Source organism: Rutilus rutilus, assembly GCF_951802725.1.
Source record: "Rutilus rutilus genome assembly, chromosome: 24".
Classification (NCBI taxonomy): Eukaryota; Metazoa; Chordata; class Actinopteri; order Cypriniformes; family Leuciscidae; genus Rutilus; species Rutilus rutilus.
Window position 1 is genome coordinate 17,204,194 of NC_140228.1, and position 25,728 is coordinate 17,229,921.

Consider the following 25,728-nt stretch of genomic DNA (forward strand, 5'->3'; position numbering starts at 1 on the left):
CTTCTTTCAAAACCATATATAGGGAATTTTTGAAAACATGTTTCTTCACTTTCATCAACTTTGCTATAATACATTAACCTCACTTAAAGGGTGGTTTCGGCAAACACTTAATTAAACCTAACAATGAAACATTTCTGAAGGACAAAAAACCCTTAAGAAGTGTCAATGGACATTCTCGGTGCAACTGGTTTGTAATCCATGCCTGTACCAGCCACATAACTCAGACAGCTGCGGGCCGAGCTGAATGCCTGCGAGGCCTCGACGATCATATTAAAAAAAGAAACAATTACTCTGAACTCTGAGTTCCTCGAAGCTGGACGCTGTACCCAAACAGACCCCTTTTCTGTGTATTTTTCTAAACTTTGCCGCAATATTTGCCTGTGTTTGCATTCAAAATACATCACTTACCCTTCCGAATCTGTTGGCGTAAGATCCTGTGAGCAAGGAATGGAAAACGATGATTGTTTCATCCAAGTCCCAAATGAACACGCGCTGAGAAAAGAAAGAGCAAAATCAATGGCTCACTCAGCATGCAAGATGATCTGATTGTCAATAAGAAGGGTGCATGGATTCATGTGCCCTGGGAATGGTAGATACACAGCCCTGATGGTCACCATAGCACCCCGCAACTGCGGGAAGAACCACCACCGGACCATCCATCCATCCCCTGCCCCTGATGCATTAACACAATCGATACCAACAAACTAATTAACTAGATTTGTTAACATGCTATGATGTCAGCTTGCTAATGGGGCCGAAACGTTCCTGAGATTCAGATCATGTTAATGAAAAGACCACGACCCATGATCTGAACAGTGCAGCTCAAATAAGACCAAGATATAAATAATGCATTTCTACATGATTCAAAACCAATCTGAATTCTAATTTTGAGCTCTAAGTGTTTTTACACGCACAGCTTAATGCTGACAATTATCAGAAATCTGTTCATTATAAAAACTGTTTATAAGAGATTTGAAATCTGTTTTTTCTTTAGTCTTCATGTCGAAACATGTGATGTGCACACTAAATAAACCGACAGAATGCCTATTAAGGTGTTTGCATGCAAAGCGAAGCATGCAAAACAAAGCTTTCACCAAAAAAAAAACTCTGTTTAGGGCATTTACATGTTGTAACATGTAAAATTGAGCATGTAAAAGCACACTTTAAACATGTCGATGCATTGTTTTTAAGGTAAAGCAGAGAGCAGAACTGACACTTCTGGATTATCAAAAGTATCTGGATGGTAATGAATTCTATCACTGCCTTTCCAGTCAGATACACTGAGAGAGCGGCAGTGGTCCAATACCTCAAGGTCAGAGTCAGGAGGTGGGGACGGGTTATTGTTCCTCCTTCCCCGGCCACGTGACTTTCCATCCGAAGCTCGGCGCAATCGATCTGATTCTGAATCTTTAATGGGCGTTGATGGACTGTGGATTGTACTGTACTCTCCTGCAAGGAAAAAAGAAAGGCAAAAAGTATATCAAAAGAGGAAAATAAAAAAGGCTTTCACCTTCACATTGTGGCTGGATCCGTTTACCTCATCTGTAGCTGCTGCCCACATGCTCTAATATCATGCTGTTTATCTGATCTCCTTATACCCTAGATACCATTTCAGCTTTAGTTATGGCAATGGGGGTGTTATGCACTATATCATCCTTTCTTAATTTTGGGTTTACAAGCTTTTGGAAATAAAGGCGTGAATGAAATACTGTATATATATTATAATAGTTTGGTTCTCGACTTTGATTGGCTGAACATCATTTCAATAGTGCAGATACATAGTCCAACAGCACTGAAATGTTGCATCGTTTGTATCTGACTGTCTGCGTTTGCGGCATTCCAGGGCAAAATGAATTTGGGCATCATCATAATGAATATATATTTATAAAAATACAATTTATTATAAATATATAATATTATAATATATTTTTATGAAATATAAATGTATAAAATTATAAAAAAAGTTGAGATATTACATTTTTTTTAAAATCATTTTCAAAGATTAACTTAGATGACAGCACAGGTAATCTAAATGTACTCACAACAATACTGATATTAAGTACAGAAAATGAACAACTTAACTAAACAGTGATAAGCTACAGAGGTGTCACACTGTAAGTAAAAAACAGAGAAAAAGTCCTGGCAATTTTCTGGCAAATCTCTGGTTTCATAGACAAGGCTTAAGCTAGTCCCATACTAAAATGCATGTTTGAGCTGTCTTAACGGAAAGCAACTTGCACTGACACATCTTAAAATATATCAGTGCCATTGTTTTGTCTCATCATGCACATCATACATGCACATCAGTAATGTTTTTTTTCTAAGGCACATTTATAAAAGCTACTTAAATGCCCTAACTTAACCAAGGCCTAATCCTGGCTTTAATCTAAGCCCTGTCTGTGAAACCGGGCCAATGTGTAATTCAAAATACAGGTAAAACTCTTGTGAAAAATCATTGCGGGGAACTCCAGTACATTTATAGACTTTTTTAGTGCACCACCAGTGTTTAGTGTTTCAAAATCAGCCAATCACATCTTGTCTTTGCAGCAACTTTTAGGACTTTTTTTTTTATCCCCAACCTCTTTTTCCCCAAACTGAACTCTCTTACCTGCCGGCGGCTCTGAGAGGGCCTGGCTGGTGATCGCTGATGGAGGTTCCTGTAGGGTGTAGGTGGCAGTGGTGGAGGGTGTGGTGGGGCTGGTGTTGTTACTGGTCATGTATGGAGAGGTGTAGGGGCTACTGTTGTAATACTGCGCATACTGAGTCTGGCCAAAAGCTGGGTAGGAGGGGTAGTCCTGCAGAAAGACATCAAGGCGGTAATGTGAGATAGCAGCACACAACGCTGCTACTTTACAGCGCAGATTCCAAAACGTAAATGTGAACATATGTCTCCTGTGTGCTACATCTGGACAGCGATCTGTCTTCACTTTTTTTTCCCCTCTGCTCGTGGCATAATTCATACGCGAAAAGAGCAAGAGGTAATCCTTGCGTACAGTGGTCGAGACATTTAGAGTGATTCATATCATGTGAGTAATATGCGAGCGTACACATGTTCTATAAAGACTTACAGGAGGAAGGAAAAAAAAATACTGAGCACATGTGCCAAATGGAGGAAATACAATTTCAACGTGTGCTACAGACTAGATAGTCAGAGATAGAAATTCAATTACAGCTACCTGTTGTGTACTATTAAATCCAGTTGAGTTTGTGAGGGAATTGCTTCCAGCGTACAGCCCTGAAGTTGTTGTAAAACTGCCTCCTACAAGAGAAAGAGACATAATGGTGAGAAATCACAATGCAAAACACACAGAAAGACTGAATCGAATGAGGCTTTGGCTATGTCTACATTAATCAGGGTACATTTGAAACTGTGAAACACTCATGCTTTCCAAAAGTTTCTCGTCCATACTGAAACACCGAAAAACACTTAAAGGGATAGTTCACCTAAAAATGAAAATTCTGTCATCATTTACTCGCCCTCAATTTTTCCAAACCTTCATGGATTGCTTTCTTCTGCTGAACACAAAATAAGATATTTTGAAGAATTTGGGTAACCAAATGGGTAACATAGTAGGGGGGAAAAAATACTACGGAAGTCAATGTGGCCCATCAACTGTTTGGTTACCAACATTGTTCAAAATATCTTCTTAACACAGCAGAGACATAAGGCCAATTCACACCGCACAGACAAACTGCAAAAAACACGTTTTTGGGGTTTGTCAGATCAGCCTGTCTGCGTTTGTCTGCGTTTTTTTTTAACCCGACTGAACATGAGACAAACTTAGAGATAATTATGCTATTCAAATGTATCCAGATTAGTATAGACATAACCTTTGTTTGCAACTGATGTAAAATAGTTCACATGTCAAAATAAATGACATTTATAAATCGTAGATGGGGGCTGAGCCAAGCATGACCTAAACTACCTCAAGCACATTTAAGACAAAGCCTTGCAGGTACTATAGGGGCATGAGGGGTTGTGTATGTGTGTGTGTATGTATGTGTGTGTGTGTGTGTTGGTGGGTGGGATATAACAGTGGCTCTATCTTTTCTCTCTCCATATCAGTGATTGGATCTTTGCTGATGGTCGGAAAGAAAGAGGAAAGGGGGTTGGGTCTATTATTTCATCCATCGCTACCTTTACAATGACAGACACAGTGCCACTGTTGTGACCGAGGGGGAGGGAGATGGGAGGTCTTTTTTACCTGACATCCTGCCTCAATAAATATGCATATCTGTCTTCTTTTCAAGCTGCTCAAAGAAGCACCTTCTGGGTAATTAAATCTCTCTATGGAGAGATAGCATCTAATGACTTAAATAACATACATGACATGAGTTATAGGGGCCGGGACAGCCTGGAGGTACGTTGTGTTTCGAGGTGTTTCTTGGAGTCAAAGTACTCAAATCACATTGAAATTCTCAAGGGGGGATATTCTGGGTTCAGTACAAGTTAAAGGGTTAGTTCACCCAAAAATGAAAATTCTGTCAGTAATTACTCACCCTCATGTTGTTCCAACCCCGTAAGACCTTCGCTCATCTTCGGAACACAAATTAAGATATTTTTGATTAAATCTGAGAGCTGGATCACTCCTCCATAGGCTTCTAAGACATTATAACTTGCTGGCCCAGAAAATGTATTAAAGACATCGTTAATATAGTCCAAGTGACTACAGTGGCTCAATCTTAAGTTTATAAAGCGATGAGAATACTTTTTGTGCGAAAATAAAATAAAAAAAATAACGACTTTATTCCACTTTTCATTTCCTTCTCTCTGGGCCTCGAGTGAGTTCACGTAGTGTTTTAGCGCAGCGCGTCTGTGTTGTACGTCACACGTAGGCTCACTATTGGCCGACACTGGTCATGTGTGTGATGAGTGTGACGTGCAACACAGACGCGCTGCGCTAAAACACTACATGAACTCACTCGAGGCCCAGAGAGAAGGAAATGAATAGTGGAATAAAGTCTTTGTTTTTTGCGCACAAAAAGTATTCTCGTCGCTTTAAAAACTTAAGATTAAGCCACTGTAGTCACTTGGACTATATTAACGATGTCTTTAATACATTTTCTGGGCCAGCAAGTTATAATGTCTTAGAAGCCTATGGAGGAGTGAGCCAGCTCTCAGATTTAATCAAAAATATCTTAATTTTTGTTCCGAAGATGAACGAAAGTCTTACGGGGTTGAAACAACATGAGGGTGAGTAATTACTGACAGAATTTTCATTTTTGGGTGAACTAACCCGCTCAATCAACAGAAAATTATTTTGAATTGTCACCCTGGGTTACAGTGAGGCACTTATAATGGAAGCGAATAGGGCCAATTTGTAAACATTAAAATACTCACTGTTTCAATAGTATAGCCATAAGATGCAAATAATATGTCTTAACGTGATTTCTGTAAATTGCTTACTAACCACGACAACATAACCCTAAAACCCCCAAATGACGAAGTTTTGAAGTTTTGAAGACCAAATGAAGTTTTCTTTTGCAAACTAACATAACCTGGCGATAAACTAATGAACACAACCTGCTGCTAAGAGTTGTGGGTTTACAGCATTCACAACATGAAATGGGCACAAAATTAACTCAATGTGTTTAAATAAAAGGGTAACTGTACAGAAGCTAGCAACAAAAAAATAAATAAACAGAAGCAAAGTCTTTCATCTTCTGGTCTTCTGGAAAATGTGTGTGTGTGTGTGTGGGGGGGGGGGCTTCAGACTGTAACAAACATATAACAGCTTTACTTGTGGACTACTGTCTGGCTCAATCAGCAAGTTTGTTTCTTTTGTTCCAGTTTTTTCTTCTTCTTTTTTTCTGTTAAATAACAGCAAGAGGTGCTCTAAAAGCTGTTGACTTCCTCTCCAGACTCAGGCCGTCATTTAAAGCGAGACGCATCAAACTCCCATTGCACAACAAATTAGCTAAATCCACAGTTCAAAAAGTCATAAAAGCCAGGACTCGTAGGAAAGCAGTTGACTCCAGAGAGAGTCCGGAGCCACATAAAAGCCAAGTAAGACCCCCTCCGGTCCCAAAAGAATGACTCCATGCTGGGGAGAGGCCTGGTTTTTCCCAGGGGCAAAAAAACTCCCCCATTCCTCCCCCTTCTCCGCTCTGTCTTGCTCCAGTTAGTTCACTCAAGACGAGACACTGGCTCTCCTTATGGCCTCTCCAATTGGGAGTCCATTTGCTGTGCTTGATCAGTCCTCTTGCCATGGGCTATGTCTATCATCAGTGCACAATATTTGTAGCAGAAGTTTTGTAGGCCTCTCTAGGGAGCAAGCGATCAAGTCCAGATGGGCTTCTTTAAAAACCAGTCTGCTGCTCCTCTCACACGGTGTGCAGAATGGAGGGAGGCACAATTGTTGCTGTAATTATCATCTACTTTTAGTGAAAAAAATCAGCGAGACATGCCCCTCTCTCGCTCTACTCTTGCTTTAGAGCCGTTATGTTTATGAAAAAGGAAGCAAAGCTCAAACAGGTGTGAAACTGGAAAATTGAGTTTTAAAAACTGAGTGAAGTGCTGTCAAGAACATTCATAGATGTCATAAAGCGAATTAAATCTCAGCTAATTTACAGAAAATGTATTAATTAAAGGTCATGCTTTTATGTTTCATTTATTTATATTCATATTAATTCAGACTAAAATTATTTATTTATATTTATTAATGAAAGATCATACGTAAATCAGTATATTAATTTTTATTTAGATTAATTCAAAAACTTTTTATCTGTATTAAAGCAATAAAGCTCAAATATACATGTTTTTTAAAATAAGTCTCTTCTGCTCACCAAGGCTGCATTTATTTGATCCAAAATACAGCAAAAACAGTTATATTGTGATTTTTTTTTTAAAGTGTATAATGTTACAAAAGCTTTCTATTTCAGATAAATGCTGTTCTTTTTAACTTTCTGTTCATCAAAGAATCCTAAAAAAAAAAAAGTCAACACTGAATGATTTCTTGAATAATAATAAATGTTTCTTGAGCAGCAAATTAGCTATATTAGAATGATTTTTGAAGGATAATGTGACACTGAAGACTGGAGTTATGATGCTGAAAATTCAGCATTGCATCACACGAATAAATTGCATTTTCAAATATATTCAAATAGAAAAGAGTTATTTTAAATTGTAAAACAAATATTTCACAATATTAAAATTGTTACTGTATTTTGGATCAAATAAATGCAGCCTTGGTGAGCAGAAGAGACTGCTTTTGAAAACATGAATCTAAAACGGTAGTTTACAGTATATATTAAATTACTTGATATCCAGATTAATGAATCAAAGGAAATAATCACATTATAAATTTAATTATACATTTTTGGCATACCGGTAAATAATGTAATAGACATCACAAGAAGTAGCTTTACATGTCAATATATTATTTGTTTTATTTCCATAAAATTTAACAAAAGCCTGATCACTGACACCCGAATTTTGATACTGTCAGAGTGTTCAAATTACCATATTATCACACTATTTTGTGATATTTATGATAATCCCACAATATGTGATGACTCCAGACCTCATCATTTTAAGCCAGGAAGGTTCTTCTGTGTTACATTTCTGGATCGTGATCAGAGAAAGCCAGTGCTGTTCCATTAGACATGAAAGAGCACTGTAAAAACATTAATTTAATTGTATTCCCTCTGACAGCTGGGTGCAGGCTCGCTCTACTAGGGTTATGGGACAGCAGTTGGTATATCGTATAATGGGGGGTCTACATTTGGCTACCGTGTTGAGACTTTTCCTCTGAGTCCAGACCTGCCTAATCGATGAGGCACAGAGAGGAAGCCAATAGAGACAGACTGGCCTGGTTAATGGTCATCTGTCATCTGCTCTTGCAGTTAGTGGCTAATGTGTTTATGGCTGAATGGGCTTTGAAAGGAAAAAGGAAAAAGGAATTTTGAAGAATTTTGAAAGACATAGTCTTATTTTTGGAAAAGAGCTGCGTGAAGATGATCATCCGGTTTGGAATGACATAAGGGTGAATAAATTATGGCATAATTTTTGGGTTAATTATTCCTTTGAGGACTATTCATACCAAATTTTTACTCTACATCCTTATGCATCGCTTTCTGCCAGGACTTTTACGTGATTTTCCCAAATCACGGAAGTAACCATGACGTCCGGGTTAGCGGTAGCACAAGCCATCAGGCAAGTGTTATTTAAATAAACTCCTGATGTTCTTACAAACTTTCCAATGCCTCGTTTTATGAGTACAGAACCTATTTGTAATACTGTAGAAGTTTGGTACCATTCCGGGCATTATTAGTGGGGTAATTTACGAGATACATCCTTGGATCCATTAGCGCCTGCACTAAGGACCCTAGGTTGATTTTACTCCGAACCAGCCCTTTAACATAACAAAAATTTTAAATGAAACAAAACATCTCTACAAACTCCTAAGTCCAAAATATCCTATTGCGATGAGCATTCTAGTGCTTTTATTTGACAACTAGGTTTATTTTTTTATTTTTTTATTTTTTTTTTATCATCTGGATGCTAAACAAGGTCCTTATTCCCAAAATTATTCCAAAAATGTCTCAGATTTGGTATCACACACCTTGTGAATAGATTTGATGCACACTTTGGGTTTTATACTTTCATGACATTTAGTCTTATTGGACTTGAACGGTGTGAACAGGCCTTTAAACTTCTGCGGTCGGAACAGGGTAACACTTACAACCCTAGTGTTGAAGCAGCATCAGCAGAAACAGAAAGTTTCTACTTATAAGGCATGGAAAAGAAGCTTCCACAGACCACATATGTCACATTATTTATTGTGAGATGCTCTGGAGAGATTTCAAAAACATGGAGATGTTTCTACTGTCACACATTATTTGGAGATTAGAGAGCTCAAACTAGCACTAACTGTTGGAGGCCCGAAGGAAAACACTAGAGGGAGAAAGACGGGAGAAACGGAACGACAGAAAAAGACTGTTGGCTTTGGAGCTGGGACAATGTCTTAGAAAAAAAAACAAAAAAACACTGGGTGGCAGGAAATTTGCTTGATGCACGTTTAATTCCCAGTACGTAAGTGTGACTTCCATGAACTGACCTCAAAGACGAGAGTACTTGAGAATGTACATGGCCAAGTGCAAAGGAGAAAAAGATTGGTCTTAAAGAGGAAAAAGGGATTTTTTTCCCATCTGTGTTGTTTCTCTTCAGGCTTAACGCAAAAAAGACTGTGTCCAACTACAACCTAATAAAACCATCTGCTCGGGGATGTTATGAATTGGTCCGTGTCTGCCATTAATTGTGTCCTCTTTTGAAGGGGGCCTGAGAGGAATCACGGCTCTATTTTGTCACTCCATTGGGAAGAGCAAAAAGGAAAAAGAGAAGAGGGTGATCCTGACCTTGCATCTGGTAACTGTAGGGTGCTTGTCCCGTCTGAGGCGTAGAGAAGCTGGAACTGTAGCTGAGGAAACCACTCTGGCCTGGAGACTGGGCCTGGGTCAATCCACCCTCTGTCTTGATGCCTGCCCACAATGGACCTAAATCAGTTAGTGACACCAGAGCAGTATGATGCACAATCCTCAGTGTTACTCTTTCAACTTCAATCAAGAATGAAAGATAATGGTGGCTTGTTTCGCACAGGGCCATGGTTCAAGCAACCTTTGCATTGAAGTGTTTGGGCCAAACCCAGCACAGATTTCCAAGAATTTGCTGGTCGGAGTTAAAACAAACCTGTTTTTTGATTAGATTGAATCAGGCCCAATGAAGGTTTGCGTTTTGCTTCCACTCAAACAAACATGTGAACTCTCTGGAGCATATTCGAGATTGTTCTACCTAAACAACATTATCTGTGCGCATATTTTCGCAAAGGTTTCACAACGTTCAAAACCCTTGGAAAAACATTTCTAGCTTGAGTTGGGTTCAGTGTGTACACGATGAACTGAAATCTTTATATCTCCCATATCTGTCGAACTAGCATGAAATTAGCAACTGTCAGGAAGAGTCACTGAGTCTGCAAACGCAAACAAAAGGTCAGCAGAGTCCCAAGTTTCGACTGAAGGTGGGAAAAGGAGCTACTAAGGGCTGAGGTAAGCGTTAGCATAATCTTAGTGATCAGTATATTGTTAGCTAAGTTTTAGAATTAATCTTGAAAGCTACATGCTAAGTTTTGAACTAAATGCTCCATCTCATTTTTTGACTTTCAGTTTAATTAAATGCATCAAAGGAGCCAAGAAACATTAAATATTGACCTGTTTTCACCAAAAGAAGGAAATATCTGAAAAGTGAGGTATGCACAATAAACCAGGTAGTAAGGTTTAAAAAGTTAGGTAAGTAGGCTAGACATAATAAAGATGTTCAAATTTCCATCACAGCCCATAAATAATCAGTCATTAAAATACATTTTAAAAATGGCCAAAATTCTGAAACATTTGCACACCTTTTAATAAAGATTCCATTAGTCCATATTAATGTATTGTATTGTATTTTTAGAGAATGGCAGAAATGGGTCCCATACTGTATACGGATCTTTATATTAGGTGTCTTTAACTACTATGTACTAACATTTGAATTAATCATTTGACACAATGCACTTATTATGTACATGCATCTTTTTACAGAGTATTTATATCATTATAATTACCTGCATTTAATTACATTTGTAATGCTATGATTACACTTTTGACCCTTCTTTTCTCTTTTAACCCACCCTTAAACCTACCGATACCACCAAACCTGTCCCTAAACTTATCCATATTCCACCTCAATAGCAGCACAAGTGTTTTGCAATACAACATCAATACAATAAGTACATTGTAGTTATTTTTGTATGCAAGTACATAGTCGTTAAAGACACTATGTAAGGGTTTTGTAAGGGTTGGAGTTCATTTGCTTGAGTGAAAAGCAAAGCCCAACCAAAACCTTTAAAGCATAGAAAAGAATAAGCGAATCAGTTACCATAGGCTGGAATCCCATAGGGCTGGACTGGCTGAGAGTACGTGCCATAGGCAGCAGCCTGCTGCATTCCTGTGGTGTATTGCGTCTGTCCGTACGCGGCCATATTTTGGGCGGAAGGAGTCGGAAGAATGTGTGGATAGGGTCTGCTATTTGAGAGCAAAGTAAGAGAAAAGGGAGACGTGTAGTTTTACCCAAAAGCCCATATCGTAAAATTTGCTCAAAGACAAATTCTGTGTGATTCTGCTACTTAATCATAAATATTTGGCCAAGCTGTGAAACGGAGAAAAATCTAGCCATTAAGCAGCTGATATACATTGCGAAAGAAAAATAAATCACAAGGGAAGATAATAATTACAACAGATTTTGGAATATGCAAGCTGCAGACATCAATGAAAACAAAGCAGCCGGAGAGTCCAGAATCTGGCAGAAGGATCTAATTAAAGGCCCAAATGAAGTTGGATGCTGCTTATTTTTTAAAGAAAAATAAAAGAAGCCTTACTTGGAAGGGTAAATCTGGGGAGAGAACTGGTGAGTTTGTCTTGGGCTGAAGCCACTGGTTCCAATGGCTGTGGAGAGTTAAAAAGAAAAGAGGCAAGCACATTCAAACATTAAAAAATAAGGCAAATATTATTCTTTGCCAACAGAACTTCTGGAATCCAAGGAAACAGTAATTACATTGCATTACACTATTTATTTCACTAACCTTATTTTAGGTTGATAAATTAAGAGCAATAACGAAGTAAAATAATCAGGTAATATGGGAGCGTTTTTCTGCTGACTTGTATACATAAAAAAGAAAAAAAATAACTACACAGGATGGAAAGGCCTAGTGTCCACAAACACGCACACACACAGAGCTGGGAATGATGTATAGCTGTGCACACTGGAGGGTTTAAAGTGGACTGTACAATGAGAAATCATCAGGCCTGATTGCAGGTAAGTAGTACACATAAGGAGCCTTCATTAGACACATACCGGCCCTGTGGTTCCCAGCCCTTAATGACGGTGTGGAGGGCCATTCAGTTAACTCACACAAACACCACAGAGCAACATGAGATCTTTTGATGTGCCAGTGAATGCATGGCTTAAGTCTGGGAACTTGCGCTCAAATTGTAGTGCCCTTAAAAGGTACCTTTCACGGCAAACAATATAAAACATAGGATTTCAAATCATAACTAAATAATTTATTAGTATTACTGTAATAAATGATATAATAAAATTATAAAATATGATTATTATTATAGAAGATTATTTTGTATTGTTTAATTTAATACTAAAATGCAAATAAATAAATATACATACAATAAAAATGTATTATTATTATTATTCATTAATGTTTAACAACAGCAATAATAATAATACAAATATAAAGAAACATTTAATTGTAAGTATTCAACTTTTTTTTGGTATAATAACTACTAATAATATTATTAGGCCGGCTATTGCCATTTATAGATTGCTAGATATAAGCATAGGTCCTTTGTGCATTCCCATTTGTAGGGTTTGGATGTCTTTCTTTGAGGTGAAGGTATTACGAATATTGTGGCGATCTTGCCTTTTGTGAATAATTGTCTGTGACATCTAAAGTAAGGGCTAGTTAAGTAGCTCTTGCTCAATGTAACTGTATTCTTCTCAGTGCCCTGAAAACGGGGCCTTTTCCCCCACACTTCAGCACCTGGTCTGGGCAAACACCGAACCTCTGCACAACTGCATCCCCTGAGTATAAAACAGTCTCAAATGACTTCATTTCATTCATATTCTCAGAGATAGAAGTCCGAGCCATGATTTATATAAATCTAACATAAAGGTATCAGGTACTTAGTCAAATAGGTAGGGAAATAAGACAAATTAGCAGGAATGTAATACTCCATGAAGAGTTTTTGCATTTGCTTAGTAAGTAATGTGAGGAGTCTATAACATGGAGTAGATCTATCTAAATTTGTATGCGCAAGTTTGAAAATAGACCATTGAGAGTATAACGTTTTTGACACGGTGCAAGCGAGCTGTTTTTTTTAGCTCCAAAATGTTCAGTTAAGTTCCTTAGAAATAGAGTAAAAACAGGCACTAATATCAATCAATTTACACTTCACGTCTTACAGTTATTGAAATTAAATCTGGTCCAAAGTTCTGCGGTTTAGAAAGCCATTTCACAATTTAGGAGACTGCATGTAAAAGTGTGAGGGCCACGGGGACGGGGTGTCACTCGATTAGGGCCGAGAAGGGGGCTGGGAGGGTCATAACTCAACGCCTGTTGGCATGGGAACTGAGACAGAGCCTCATGCTACTAGAGCCCAAGCCACAGGGACACTTCCTGGGCCTCTGCTTATCAGTAACCCATCTCTGGGATCATCTCCCACCAGTCAGCTCTACAGCTTTGAGTGTGTGCGTGTCGTACCTGATCCTGAGAAGCTGTCTAGAGAGCCGTCTGCTACAGAGGTGGCGATTTCGCTGCTGCTCATTGGCTCTGTTTTAACTGCAAACAGAAGGAAAGCAGAGCATTTGTGGCACAGCACTACCAACGTCTGTTGTCAGTCACACTACAGGCAAATGCCTCTCTGCTTGTAAAATCAACATACTTAATCTCAAGGTAATGTGCAAATTTAAAGCACAGCAGAAAAACAAACTTCTGTAAATGTCAAAGTGCTCATCCAGATGGTTTCATTGGCTTACAATGTGAAAGGATCATTAGGAGGTTGGGTTTTGTAAGGGTGTAATGAACTGGGGTTTCTATTGAGATGATAATAGAGCTTTCAGGTTTCGACAGTTCTGTCCTAGCTAACTCACAGGAGAGGCCAACAATTAAAGCTAATCTCTTCTGCAAATAAGACAAGGACAATTCCCTTCCAATACACACAGCTCTGGTGTTGATTTAAGGACAACAGTCTTATAATAACCAGTCTTATTTAAATGCATAAACCTCTCCAATCTACTTCTGACAGAATGACATGAAACAATGTTCAAAAGTTTGGGGTCAATACGTTTTCTTTTCTTTCTTTTTTTTTGGGAAAGAAATTCAAACAAAATATTTTATTTCCAATTAATGCTGTTCTTTTGAACTTTCTAAACCATTTATCAAAGTTCCCAAAAAATTACTAAGCCGCACAACTGTCTTCTTATGTGACACTGAAGACTCGACTAATGGCTGCTGAATATTTAAAAAAATTAATAATATTCCACAATATTACTGTTTTTACTGCATTTTTTATTTTAAAAAAAGCAGCCTAGGTGGGCACTGGAGATTTACAAACACTAAAATCTTCCCAACCCCAAACGTTTGAATGACAGTATACATATTGTTGTTGTTTATTATTATTATTATTAAGAGTATTACTTTTTCTACATTGAAAATTGACCTTTTATTTAATGCCAACTGATCTATTCTAAAGGGTTAGTCACTTGATTTCTTACCGGAAGGGTTTTATGTAGCATCAAGGGAAAACAGGCAAAAAAAGGTGGAATTTAATGGCAGGAATAAACTGTGGAATGCATGGACGTGCAGCATAATTGATATGTCAAGGCAATGCATGGTGTACAAAAAAAGTGTTTGACCCAACCGCTCGAAATACAATGAGGGCAACCGGGAGACGATTTCACAGCGTTTAGACAGGCCCGGATCTTTGAAATGAATCCATCTCTGTCTCAGGAGGGGGTGGGGTGCAGGTTTACATTTATGAAAACAAAATTCTCTATGTGGGTACAGAGTCATGCCCACTGAAATCCCTCATGTCTGAGGTAGCCATCAGCTTGTCATGTCGAACATGTTGCAGCTATGCTCTCCCTCAAAAGAACACATGTCGATGGGGAGCGGTTTGAATACGTACCAACGCTCCCCCCACCCCTCCTTCTCGAAGGGATACGGGAAAATAGTGGCACGGCACATGCAGAAACTAGTGCAGTCAAGTCTTATCACATACCACACATAACCATAAAACCGTCCTGCAGAACATCAAATAAAAAAGCTAAATGCACATTACGCGTGCCCACAGCTTTACCATTCATTGACAGAATGGAATCAAAGCCAGAAAGTCTCAAACCATGCTTTCAACAGATTCACCATAACACAACACAGAATGCCAAACAAGAGTCCAAATGAAAGGCACAATAGTTGAAGAGATGTGAGCACATCAAATTGGCTTTTCACATTCGTGAATGTAATCAGATTTGAAACGTTAGGATTGCCTCAGAGTGAAATGACTATAAAAGCGTGTGTTGTTTCACATATGACGCCAAGTATTGTCCTTTCATTGTTTCGCCAGAACTGCACAAACCTGCAGCGGACTGTGAACTAGAACTTAACAACCAGTCAGCTGTGGTAAGCATAGTGATGTTATCACCTATAGGGAGAAAGAATGGGACAGGACACATGACAATCTGCACTGTCACAGGTTGGGACTTATCACTACAGAAATGGAGAAAAACCACAGTCAAGATTACATTATGTAAACTACTTCAGAGCTGAATAAAATTCTTATGGGCTGTAACATGATCTGTGAAAACACAGAAAGATCTAGTTTATATAGTGCACCTAAAAGTGCACTGTTGCATAAAGAAGAATTTATTTAAAAATTTTGAATTAGAATATTACAGCAAAAAAGTTGAGATCAGGGAAACAGATTCACATATATTCATTATTAAGAATGTTAATGTTTGACCAGATTACAATAGTTAAACTGGAGTTGAAAGACATTTGGCATATGGCAAGCATATCGCATATCCATCAGAGCAAAAAAATATTAGATGTTTAACACAGATCTAACTTTTAACAAGAGCATAAATGCTATACAAAGGGAATGTGCATGTTAAAAACGAACGTAATGAAGGTATAAGACCAACGGGAGGCTGAGAAGACGTACCTTCAGTGCCATTTGGTGTCATGGAATTGTTATTTATATGTGAGTTGTCGATGTTGGGACCGTTCGGGGACTCACTGCTTCCACTTACTCGGCTGTGTGGACTAGCTAGATCCTGCATTTCCATAGACCTGAGAGGAAGAAACACACAGACAGTCACATGCTATTGAATGACACACGCCCACACACACACACACACACACACTCAAACTAATCAAGAGGAGATCTGAAATATGAGTGCTCACTAAAATAAATATTAATGTATTGCATTTACTAAAAAAAAACAATTAAATAATACACTTTTAAAATTAAAACATATAGGCTAATACATACAAATATGTCTAACCACATTATTGGCAATTATTTTTAAGTACCGGTAGGTAGAATATTGTTTTCCCCATTTTAGCTATACATTCTGAACAACATACAATTACAGAATGACAATAATGATAATAATAAAAAGAAGAAGAATTATTATTATCATTTAAAAAAACGACATTAAACAAGAACATTCCAGCAGCTCTCCAGAGAAATACACTTAACAAAGACCTTCCCCTGAGGCACATCAAATGACATTTGACACAAATTTAACAATTAATGAGACATCTGATGATTGATTGACTTTCTCATTTTAGGCATTAAAAGTTAACCACCATTGGCCCCTTAGCGCACGCTGCAATTTTCATACGTTCATTTCCCCCAGCGATCTCTGATCTGAAGCAGCAAGAGCCGGAGCCGTGTGAGAGAGATGTGTGATTGCGAGGCCTCAAACCTCAACGAGAGCGACTGAAGAGTTCACTAAAGCATGCTGTTTGCTCTGGCGAGCGTCTTAATTGTTTCTTTGTTTATGTACCGAGGGCCACGCCACTGAAAACATTATTCTACTGGCTCCATAGCGCACTCGCGGGATTTTATTATGCATAGCAAATGGAAGGTCAGGCCAGTGTGCGTCTGCGGTCGGATGTATGTTACGGGTGTTTGTGTGTGATGTGAGCGTGGCCGCAAAACTAAAACACACATCAGTCTTCAGAAAAGCATTATTGCGCTAATTGCGCCAAAAACATTATGCCTTGCGTGCCGCTCTGCCAGAATCAATTAGGAATGGTCGTGTCCCTGCTATCAACAAACATTTGGATTTTTATGAATAACAAAGAGGAGGAAACAAGAAACGGTTTATCAGCGTAGATTATCATACCTCTTTTTCTTGATCGGCTATAAAATATCCGTTACAGCTGGTCGCAGTTAAAACAAGGGAAAAATAATCCATGCCATGGAGATGTTAAAACTTGACTTGCTTTTAAAAATAACGTCAGTTTCTGACACAAACCGTATTTGTCAAATGTTTTCCTTTTCTGACACTCCTAAATACCTCTGTCCTGTTTCTTTCACACTTCCAGCAGTTTGCAAAAACTTCCAGACACTTTCTCCAGAAGTTCTGAGCGCTTCAACGCTGAAAACCGGCGCACTTTGCTAAACAAGTGGTTGCTTTTCAGTGATGCTGCTGGCAGCAAATCAACTCCCTCTTACCTGAAACTGGACGGACCTCAACCATCTGTCAAACAGTGTTTTTCACCCTCCCTCTCTCTTTTTCTTTCTTTCTTTCTTTCTTTCTTTCTTTCTTTTTCTTTCTGTCTTTCCTTCCACCTGCCAGGACCCTAAAAACAATATCGCTCCTTGTTATTTCAGCTCAGTGTCTCTGTAAAGAGCCATCCGTGACACAATAGACGTTGTCTGAGAAAACATTTTTGTTATTCTCACGCAGAATGGGAAGAGAGGAGTCGGTGGAACAGAGAGGCACATTGTCTGTAGGCTCAACCCCTCCACCGTTGTTTCCTCCTTCCAGGTCTTCCCTCCTCCCGGCCGAATGACGGAAAGGTGATTCATCATTGGTCTACGACAGCTGCAAACTGGATTAGTCCTCCCCCAATCAACATGCAAAGCGGCTTAGCCAAGGTAAGCAGGAAAGGGAGGGGCGGGTGTTTGGAAGGGGGGGGGTGTTTTGGGTGAGCGAACTGGGGGCGCCTGCTTGAGGTCGCTGCCGCTGTTGCCTCTGGAAGTGTATGGGGGGGGGGGGCTGTGAGAGATGGGACTTTGTTGAACAGAAGCTAGTCAAGCATGACACCCCTAGCATCTTTCATCTGCAATTGACACTATCTGAAATTTATCTACACTCCCTCTCCAGGCACACTGACAGTTCTTAATGACGGTCAGGGGGATGATTGGGACTTCGCCTGAGGGTTTAGGGAACACCGGATCACTATAGATACCATCCTGTACAATAAATCAGAGTGGAGTGTATTGAGTGCATCTTGTACAATGAGTTGAATTAAAACATTTTGAGTGCATTGCAAGCTATATGACAAACAAAACTATAAAATATTATCTTTATATTGTAATATTATTCTGATATAGTAATCATAATGAGCACAAGTTGTAATTGCTGCCTAACACGTTTGTTGTGTCTGCTTACCTGAATAAATGACATTAACTATTAACATGCGTTACATTTTAGCTGTATATCTCTGCTATATGGGCATTACTTTGACACTCATCTCTGGCTGATAACAGAATATTTATTAATTGTTAAAAACACTGAAAAAAGCATTTTCTGTAAAGCTGCTTTGATACAATATGTATTGTGAAAAGCAAAAAAAGGTTGCTGCCTTACATTTTTTTAAGTACAATCAACTTGGATGTTTAAGTCATTTCAACTTAAATTACATTAAATTGACTTTTGAGTCTTGTATAACTTCTAAAAAAAGTTGAAAATTGCTTAACTTATTTTTGATGAGTTAAAGCAATGTATAAACATATGTTGTCATAACGTATTGATCATATTTTTTTACAGTGTATAAATAAACTTGAATCTTGTACAATCAGTTGGAGTGGGACGTATGGGGCCACATATGTTTCATTTGACACTTCAAATGCCACTATCACTCTTATTTTTTTTAGTCGACAATTACGTTTTGCCGTCCACTTCTGCACTGATACCTGAGGCGCTATTTCCCAATATCAGACCGGAGCCGAATTGTTGGATCTAGGTCACAGTGATCCGGCCTTTCCACCAAAAATGTCTGAAAAATCCCTGCATGAATTTTTAATGCTGGGCTGTTTTCATGATGTAGTAACCCGAGCTGTTTGGTCTTGGTGTTTTTTTCGCCCCCCTCTTCTCACAATGGCCGAGTCGTGATGAATAATGGTCAAGTTTTTCAAAATTCTTCTTTCTCTTGACCCCGTCTAGTCACATTAACACACTTTCGTGCCCTAAAGTCGTTCCTTACATCATCCGATGCTTGGGAACATTACTTTGGCTTTCTATAAAAAGTTCAGCACAAGTTGTTTCATTGCAAGAAAGAGGGAGAAATAAAGACCTTGCCACGGCCTGCGTTCAGCGCCCTGAGCTTACGAAGCATTACGCATACCGGTCTCACGGCAGAGCCCCTCATCCAGCAGGTGATTTTCACCAGGTGAGCAGGGAGGGGCTGGTGGGTTTTTAAAAGCAAAAACAAGCCCTTGTCCCGTACTGCTAAATATTTATTGTTTAAACAAAAAAAACCCCGAAAGAAGTGCATTCAGCATCTTTGATGTGTGCTTGAATTCAACCTGAACTGAGCTGTCTTTGAAGCTCTCAGGAACAAAGAGCTGCGTTGGAAGTGTCATCAAAAAAGCCAAACTCGCTTCACTCACGACTGTTTGCACGGCTTTTTGTCTCGCTTTGCTTATTTCAAGCGCTGCGTTTCCATCGGCAAACACCGCCGGGCTTTTAACATTGATCATTATAGAGCACGCGGGCTGTCTGAGCCGCTCTGGCACGGATGAGATTCACCTGAATGCTTAAGCTCTGATGTAATAACACATATTTGGTTGCATTTATTATTGCATTTATCTTTTTGTCAAATATATGAGGTGCACAATTTAGGGAATAAGCCAATCATATTTTTCAAATTCAAAAATTCGTAATGAAACGGTTTATCCTGCTTGATTCCAGCCATGGTTTACAAGATTGTAATTTTATAAGGCAAGACATGCATGTTCCTTTTTGAATTTCATAGATTATGCAAAACATGTGTTGTAAGTTTTTAGTTTTGAAAAAAACAACGCTTTAATCAAAATAACTTTAAAACAACTAATCCCAACTTAAGCTGGTCAGCTGAATCCACATGGTGGCCCAGGAAAAATAAATCCACATGCAAAGAATGTCGATGTAGACAACAATTGAACACAGATGTGACTAGAATTAGACACAGTTTACAAAATGCTACACTTCACTGGACTCTGTGAGCATAGAGCAAAGAAATGTGCACCACCAACAAAACACTGATTACCATATATATATATATATATATATAAAGGACAGAATGAGAAATGTGTCTATAATATCAGGCTTCATTTTATTGCAGACATGCTTTCAGGTTTTTTTTTTTTCTGTAACTGAATTATGGATTTAAAATTGTGAATGTACTGAAATACTAATAATGCATTAATAAAGTGTGACATGAAAACTATTCACTCAGGATAATCAATATGTATTGATACATGAGGCCCATAATATTAATTATCAAATTACACATTTATGCGCAAACGCAGACTTGGACACGTACTTTTAATTTTTAATTTAAAGAATTTTGTGTAATTAAAATGTAAATTCCGAACACATGCTGTGGTTTGCTGATGTGCAATTTGTCCCTTCCATTTTGTTCAGTCTGACATGAAGCTCAAGCGGTGGACAGCGCAGCTACATTAAATCTGTTAATTCTGAGCTCTTCAACCCTTAAATTATTTCCAGAAGTCCGTCCGCTTTGAGAGTCCATCAGAGAAGATTTAAGGTACACATCTGATCGAATTCTCCCCACCGCAGTAACAGAAAAAAAAAAAGCGATCACACTGCGAACACGTAAATTGTTACTGAAAACCATTATATTTTAATGCATCCTTTATTTTATTGGTTTCTCGGCTTTTAATTTTGCATTGTAAAAAAGCCTGCTCTACAAATTAATTTAATCTTAAAAAGAAAAAGAGAAAAAAACTAGAATAAAAACGGATTTTTATTGTTGGGTGTTTTTATGTTACAGTATTTATTTATTTTCCGCCCATTTTCTTTTATTCACTACACTAAAACCTGAATCTACACAAAAAGCATCCTTAAAAAAAAAAAAAAAAAAAGACACTCAGGTTTAGCTCATCCTCTGCTCTCCTGCTTAAGTAAACGAACTCCTTGATTACATGTAAACAAACACAAAGGAATTGTGAATGTAGAAGAGCCGTGATCAATTGAGCTTCTCAGCCCTTATTTCCTGCTCCCTGAGCGACGTTTTCCTGAGACCAACAGTGGCATGTTAACAAAATAACATTCTACTGTATTTAGTAAACAGCTAATCGCCACAAACCATTTCCGCTGTCTCTATCTCATAAACAGTGGAGCGCAGCAGTTTCAATTAACCCTGTGTCTTTCACCGCGCACCGTTTCCAGCTCGGCCGCACACACACACACGGGGACGCATTGGGCCTTCGGCAAACAACGGCACGTCGCGAGGCTGAACGCATGAGGGCTTATCGGAGAGAGCTTAATGCTGTCAAACTTATGCCTTATTAAAACAAATACAGTGTGTAAACAGTCCAAATCAAGCAGCACATTATGAGCTAATTAGATAAGCAGGGTTATTGTGCGAAAGGAACACAGAGAGGGCGGCTGGAGGCAACACAGTGCTCACACACTCCGGAAAAAAAAACAATGCGAGTCGGAGAAACAGCTGCCGTAGAGTGACTTTTCAATTATTATAACATAAAAGCATAATTAAACGCCTTTTTATTTTTTGGTGTTCATTTACTGGACAAAAAGTGAAACAAGATATCTGTTTTGAGAAATATTTAAGTCCTGCATAATTACGCATTTAACCGTACAACACTTCATGCTGGATACTCAAAGAAACTGCATCCCCGGATAGAAAACAACCCTTCCAAAAATGCACGGGTGTCTTGGTTGTGGTGGCCGTCTGCCGATGTCTTACAAGACAGCAATCCGCCTGTCTGTCTTCCCTAAAACATTCCTCCCTGCAGCAGATGGCATTGGATGTCAACTGCTAAAACTGAACTGGTTTTGTTTTATTCTGCCAGCTGAATAGAATCTTGGGTTTTACTTACTGGATGGAAAATTATGGAAAACTTTATTATCTTAGACCTAAAATGAGGCCATTATTTACAATGCTATCTCTTATTTCAGTGCCTCGTACACCTGTTTTAAAGTACCAAAAAAAAAGGTATAGTTGTCACCTGAGGGCTCAGGAGATGCAAAAAGGTGAATTCGAAAAGGGTGAAGGTGTGAATCAGGTGTGTAAGAGAGAGACAGGGTCACTGGGGATTTAAATTTGAGCGGCAAACAGCGACATGATGCTTTTAGTGCAGTATTAAAGACTTTAAACTTAAACGCTGTTGCTGAATTTAAAGGGAGTTATATGTTAAAAAAGACTGTGAGTGTATTTATCAGAAAATTTTAAATAAATTGTAGGAATGTTAACTCAATATACTATAAAAAATATAGCTTTTTTTTAAAAAAAAGAAAGAAATACTTAGCAAACAGCTTTTTATGAACTTTTATAAATATGTTTTGGAAATTGTGAAGTCAAAGTATACTACAGCAATTTTCACTTTTAGGCATTTTGCAAATTGCTATTTTAGTCTTTTATGAAATTTAAAGTTGACACTATTGAGGTTTTAAAAGTAAATTAGGCAAAGTTTAAAAAATACATATTTGGTAAGAGATAAATCGCTAACAACTTTGATAGAATAATTTGTCAGAGGTTTCAAATGATTTTAATTTTGTGATTCAACAAACTCCTTAACTGGCGTTCATAAAAATATGTCAAAAAAGATGTCTCGATTTAATCTAGACCTTGATTATGTAAAGTTAAGACACACAGCTGCATTTAGCCATGTTTAAAACTGACATAAAAAAGTTTAGAACGGGACACGTAAAATAACATATGTGGAAGCAAAGACCGTTAAAAGATAATCAAAATAGTACTCACTGCAATTATGGTAGAATCCTTGCACTTTTTCTTTTATTCCTCCTTTTTTTGCAATCTTCCGTTGAGTGTCTGTCTGTTCCACAGCAAATAAAGAACTTAAAAAAAAAAGAAAAAAAAAAGAAACTTCTCTCTGAGTTGACTTTAAATGCGCAGATTAGCGATAAAAGACAACTTTTTTCTTTTTCATTTTAAGGGTGAAAAGTAATGGAGCCCCGTGCTAGATCTCAAGAGACAGACTCCGAGCAAGAACGAGAGTTGTCCGATTACTGCTGCAGGCAGTGACTAGCTAGTGTCTGAGGAAGAGGAAAAAAAAAAAGGAGAGAGAGAGAGAGAGAGCCGGTTGAGAGAGCGAGAGGGAGAGAAAGAGAGAGAGAGGGAGGAAGGGAGGGAGCATGCAGTCTGAAAGCGCAGAAAGTTGCTCGCTGCTCTCTCTCTCACAGGAAGACTTTAGTTTGGAGGAGGCACTGGGGAGTTTTCTTCACACCAGTCCTCCATATGTCATTCACTCACAGCTTTAAGCAATATAGCCTTCCTCTAGATTGTATCAGTGATCCTAAGACAATGAAACGGCAGATCCTGCATGCATCTCTGCTAGTCTGCTGGATCCCGTGGCTCTGCACACACACAGCCCAGGGGCACAGCTTTTTTCATTTTCTCTCCTGTTTATTTTTATTTTCTTCTTTCCACAAACCGGTTCTTTTTTTGTGGTTGATTCTTTTGTGGTTTGTCCCTGACAAAAGGATCCTAGTAGGTATGCATTAAGTAAATATAGTTTAGAAATGATGGAGCTGATTTTATTGGAGCAAACTGGCTCGTCCGATCAGCGTTATAGTGGAAGCCTTCCATCAACAAGTAGACCTCTCACTGCTGTTTGCAAGGTAATGACTGTCGTCTGTCTGCTCCAGCTTATTACTTCATTTGTTTCCAAAATGTACCTTCATCCCTCACAACGGAATACTACCAAACGCAATCTATTACATAAAGAAATACATATATATATATATATTCAAAAATGTCTCAAATCTCAATTTAATAGACCTCGATTATGCAAAGTTATAGTATATATTTATATAAATAATACACATACCTGCAAACTACAAATGTAAAGTAGATCTCAATAAAAAAATTAATAAAAAAAATACCGTATGTACTAGCCTACATAAAAAAATTAAACAAAAAAGTAAATATTTAATTTACCTATAGAATTACAGATGAAAGTTTACATTTTCATAGGAACACACACAATGTGGAGATCATATTGTCAGATACGCTAATATTTATAAATGATATAAATTGAATAAAATTTCAAATTATATAATGAACAAAAGCAGCATGTGCCTTATTTTATAGACATACAGGCCTATATTAAAGATATATCTTTGTATTCATCTTTTGATAGGCCCTAAAGACATAGTCCTAAATATCATTCTAAATATAAAAGAATAGCAGAGTCCACACCACAACAAAAACGTTAACGACACAGAGAAACGATCTCGTTGGAATCACTTTCAGAACCATTAAACCATTGACAGTCAATCAGAATCCATCCTGCTTTGAAGAGCTCCAGCATTTGAAGTGGCAGACGACATAACAGCAGTGCGCTTATAATAAAGATAACATTGTCATCCTAATATCGTTATCATTATAGTTATCGTTCTTGGTGTGAACGGCCCTAAAAATAAGCTAAAAAGTGGTCAAAAAGACAAACCAATGCTGATTTACACAACTTGATGATGTGTGATGTGATGAAATGAAATGGACTTGGCAGCCATATATGGGACAGCGGGTCAAACCTCTGCCGTCCTCTTCAGTATAAATAGACCCGAGCTTGACTTTTCCTCATCTAGATGTGGCGCACTACTAAAGCAGTTGTCATGCAAATGCACAGGCGTTCACGCTACAGATGTGCCTACAGGTAAAAGCCGGCGTTTCACATTACAGCCTGAGAAAATTAAATATATTGCATTTTGAAGAGGCTCTTGATAACTCAATAGACTAATAAATGCAGAGGGGATCTCAAGTAACTATTCACCGTAGCTGAGGGGTTTATACGCCAATCGAGTTATAACCCCCTCTCTCGCACATAAAATTAACTTTCAATGTAATTTTGCAGTTATTTTAAAATTGCACAGCATAATTATCCCAAGTAGTTTATGTCTCCCAAGAAAACACTTTCATTTTCCCCTAAGCAAAGGCATCATCGTCAACAGAAAGGTATGTTTCACATTACTGTACCGTATAACTATAAATAGTTCAATATCAGGTGAAAGATTGCTTATAATATTCAATAAGACTGAAATTAAAATTCTGAAAGACTCATTAACATGAATAGCAAAACTGAATTCATATCTTGGGAAAATAAAGAAGTTGATAGTTTGTTATATATATAATTATTTTAAAAAAGTACATTTAAAAAAAATATATATATATAATATAAAGGCTGATCCTAAATCTGAGAGCCTAAAGGCTTTAACAGCCTTATTTTTCCCCTAGACTTAAACGCTTAGCAAAACGCTCTTTAGAATTAGACAATCAAGCTTGCAATGTTCCTATTATGTGCCCGTGATGGACTTAACAAAGATGCATTGATAGTCCTAGACTGACATCAGTGCTAAAACATTACTTGCCAAAAACTATATCAGGCTAGAAATATGAGAAGTGGGTAAGATTAAAAGTGAAGCCGTTCTTTATTAAGGATTATCTTGATGGGACCCTGCAGTCTTACTGGGAGGCTGCAGAGATGCCTGCTTGAAATGTAGACACATGGGGGGATCTACAGTGTCCTGCGTTGCACTGGGGGTTATCATGAAATTATGTCACAAATGCATAATTATGCTATGATTCATGCTTTGCCCACAGCTGAGCCACTAAAAGCAACTGGCTGAAGTTGAGCTACTCATTACTCACTGAAGTAATTCAGCTGAAAAACAATAAATGA

The 25,728-nt window shown here is 38.1% G+C and overlaps 1 protein-coding gene across 7 annotated transcripts in view; it reads right to left on the reverse strand.

The window, feature by feature from the left end:
- Positions 1–23,085, reverse strand: part of eya1 (EYA transcriptional coactivator and phosphatase 1) — a 44,592-nt gene extending 21,507 nt beyond the window's left edge. Inside the window, exons 1-11 of one of the 7 annotated variants that reach the window (XM_084398267.1) lie at positions 22,791–23,085; positions 15,766–15,893; positions 15,181–15,246; positions 13,308–13,385; positions 11,412–11,478; positions 10,913–11,058; positions 9,358–9,480; positions 3,177–3,259; positions 2,609–2,795; positions 1,307–1,449; positions 409–492 (exon numbers count right to left, since the gene is read on the reverse strand). In XM_084398267.1, the coding sequence (XP_084254393.1) occupies positions 409–492; positions 1,307–1,449; positions 2,609–2,795; positions 3,177–3,259; positions 9,358–9,480; positions 10,913–11,058; positions 11,412–11,478; positions 13,308–13,385; positions 15,181–15,246; positions 15,766–15,889 (1,101 nt within the window). In that variant the 5' untranslated portion in view covers positions 15,890–15,893; positions 22,791–23,085. Of the gene's footprint in view, positions 1–408; positions 493–1,306; positions 1,450–2,608; positions 2,796–3,176; positions 3,260–9,357; positions 9,481–10,912; positions 11,059–11,411; positions 11,479–13,307; positions 13,386–15,180; positions 15,267–15,765; positions 15,894–17,289; positions 17,308–22,790 lie in introns of those variants that run through there. The other 6 variants (XM_084398266.1, XM_084398265.1, XM_084398269.1 and 3 more) reach the window with 6 other exon arrangements.
- Between the last annotated feature and the right edge of the window lie 2,643 nt (positions 23,086–25,728).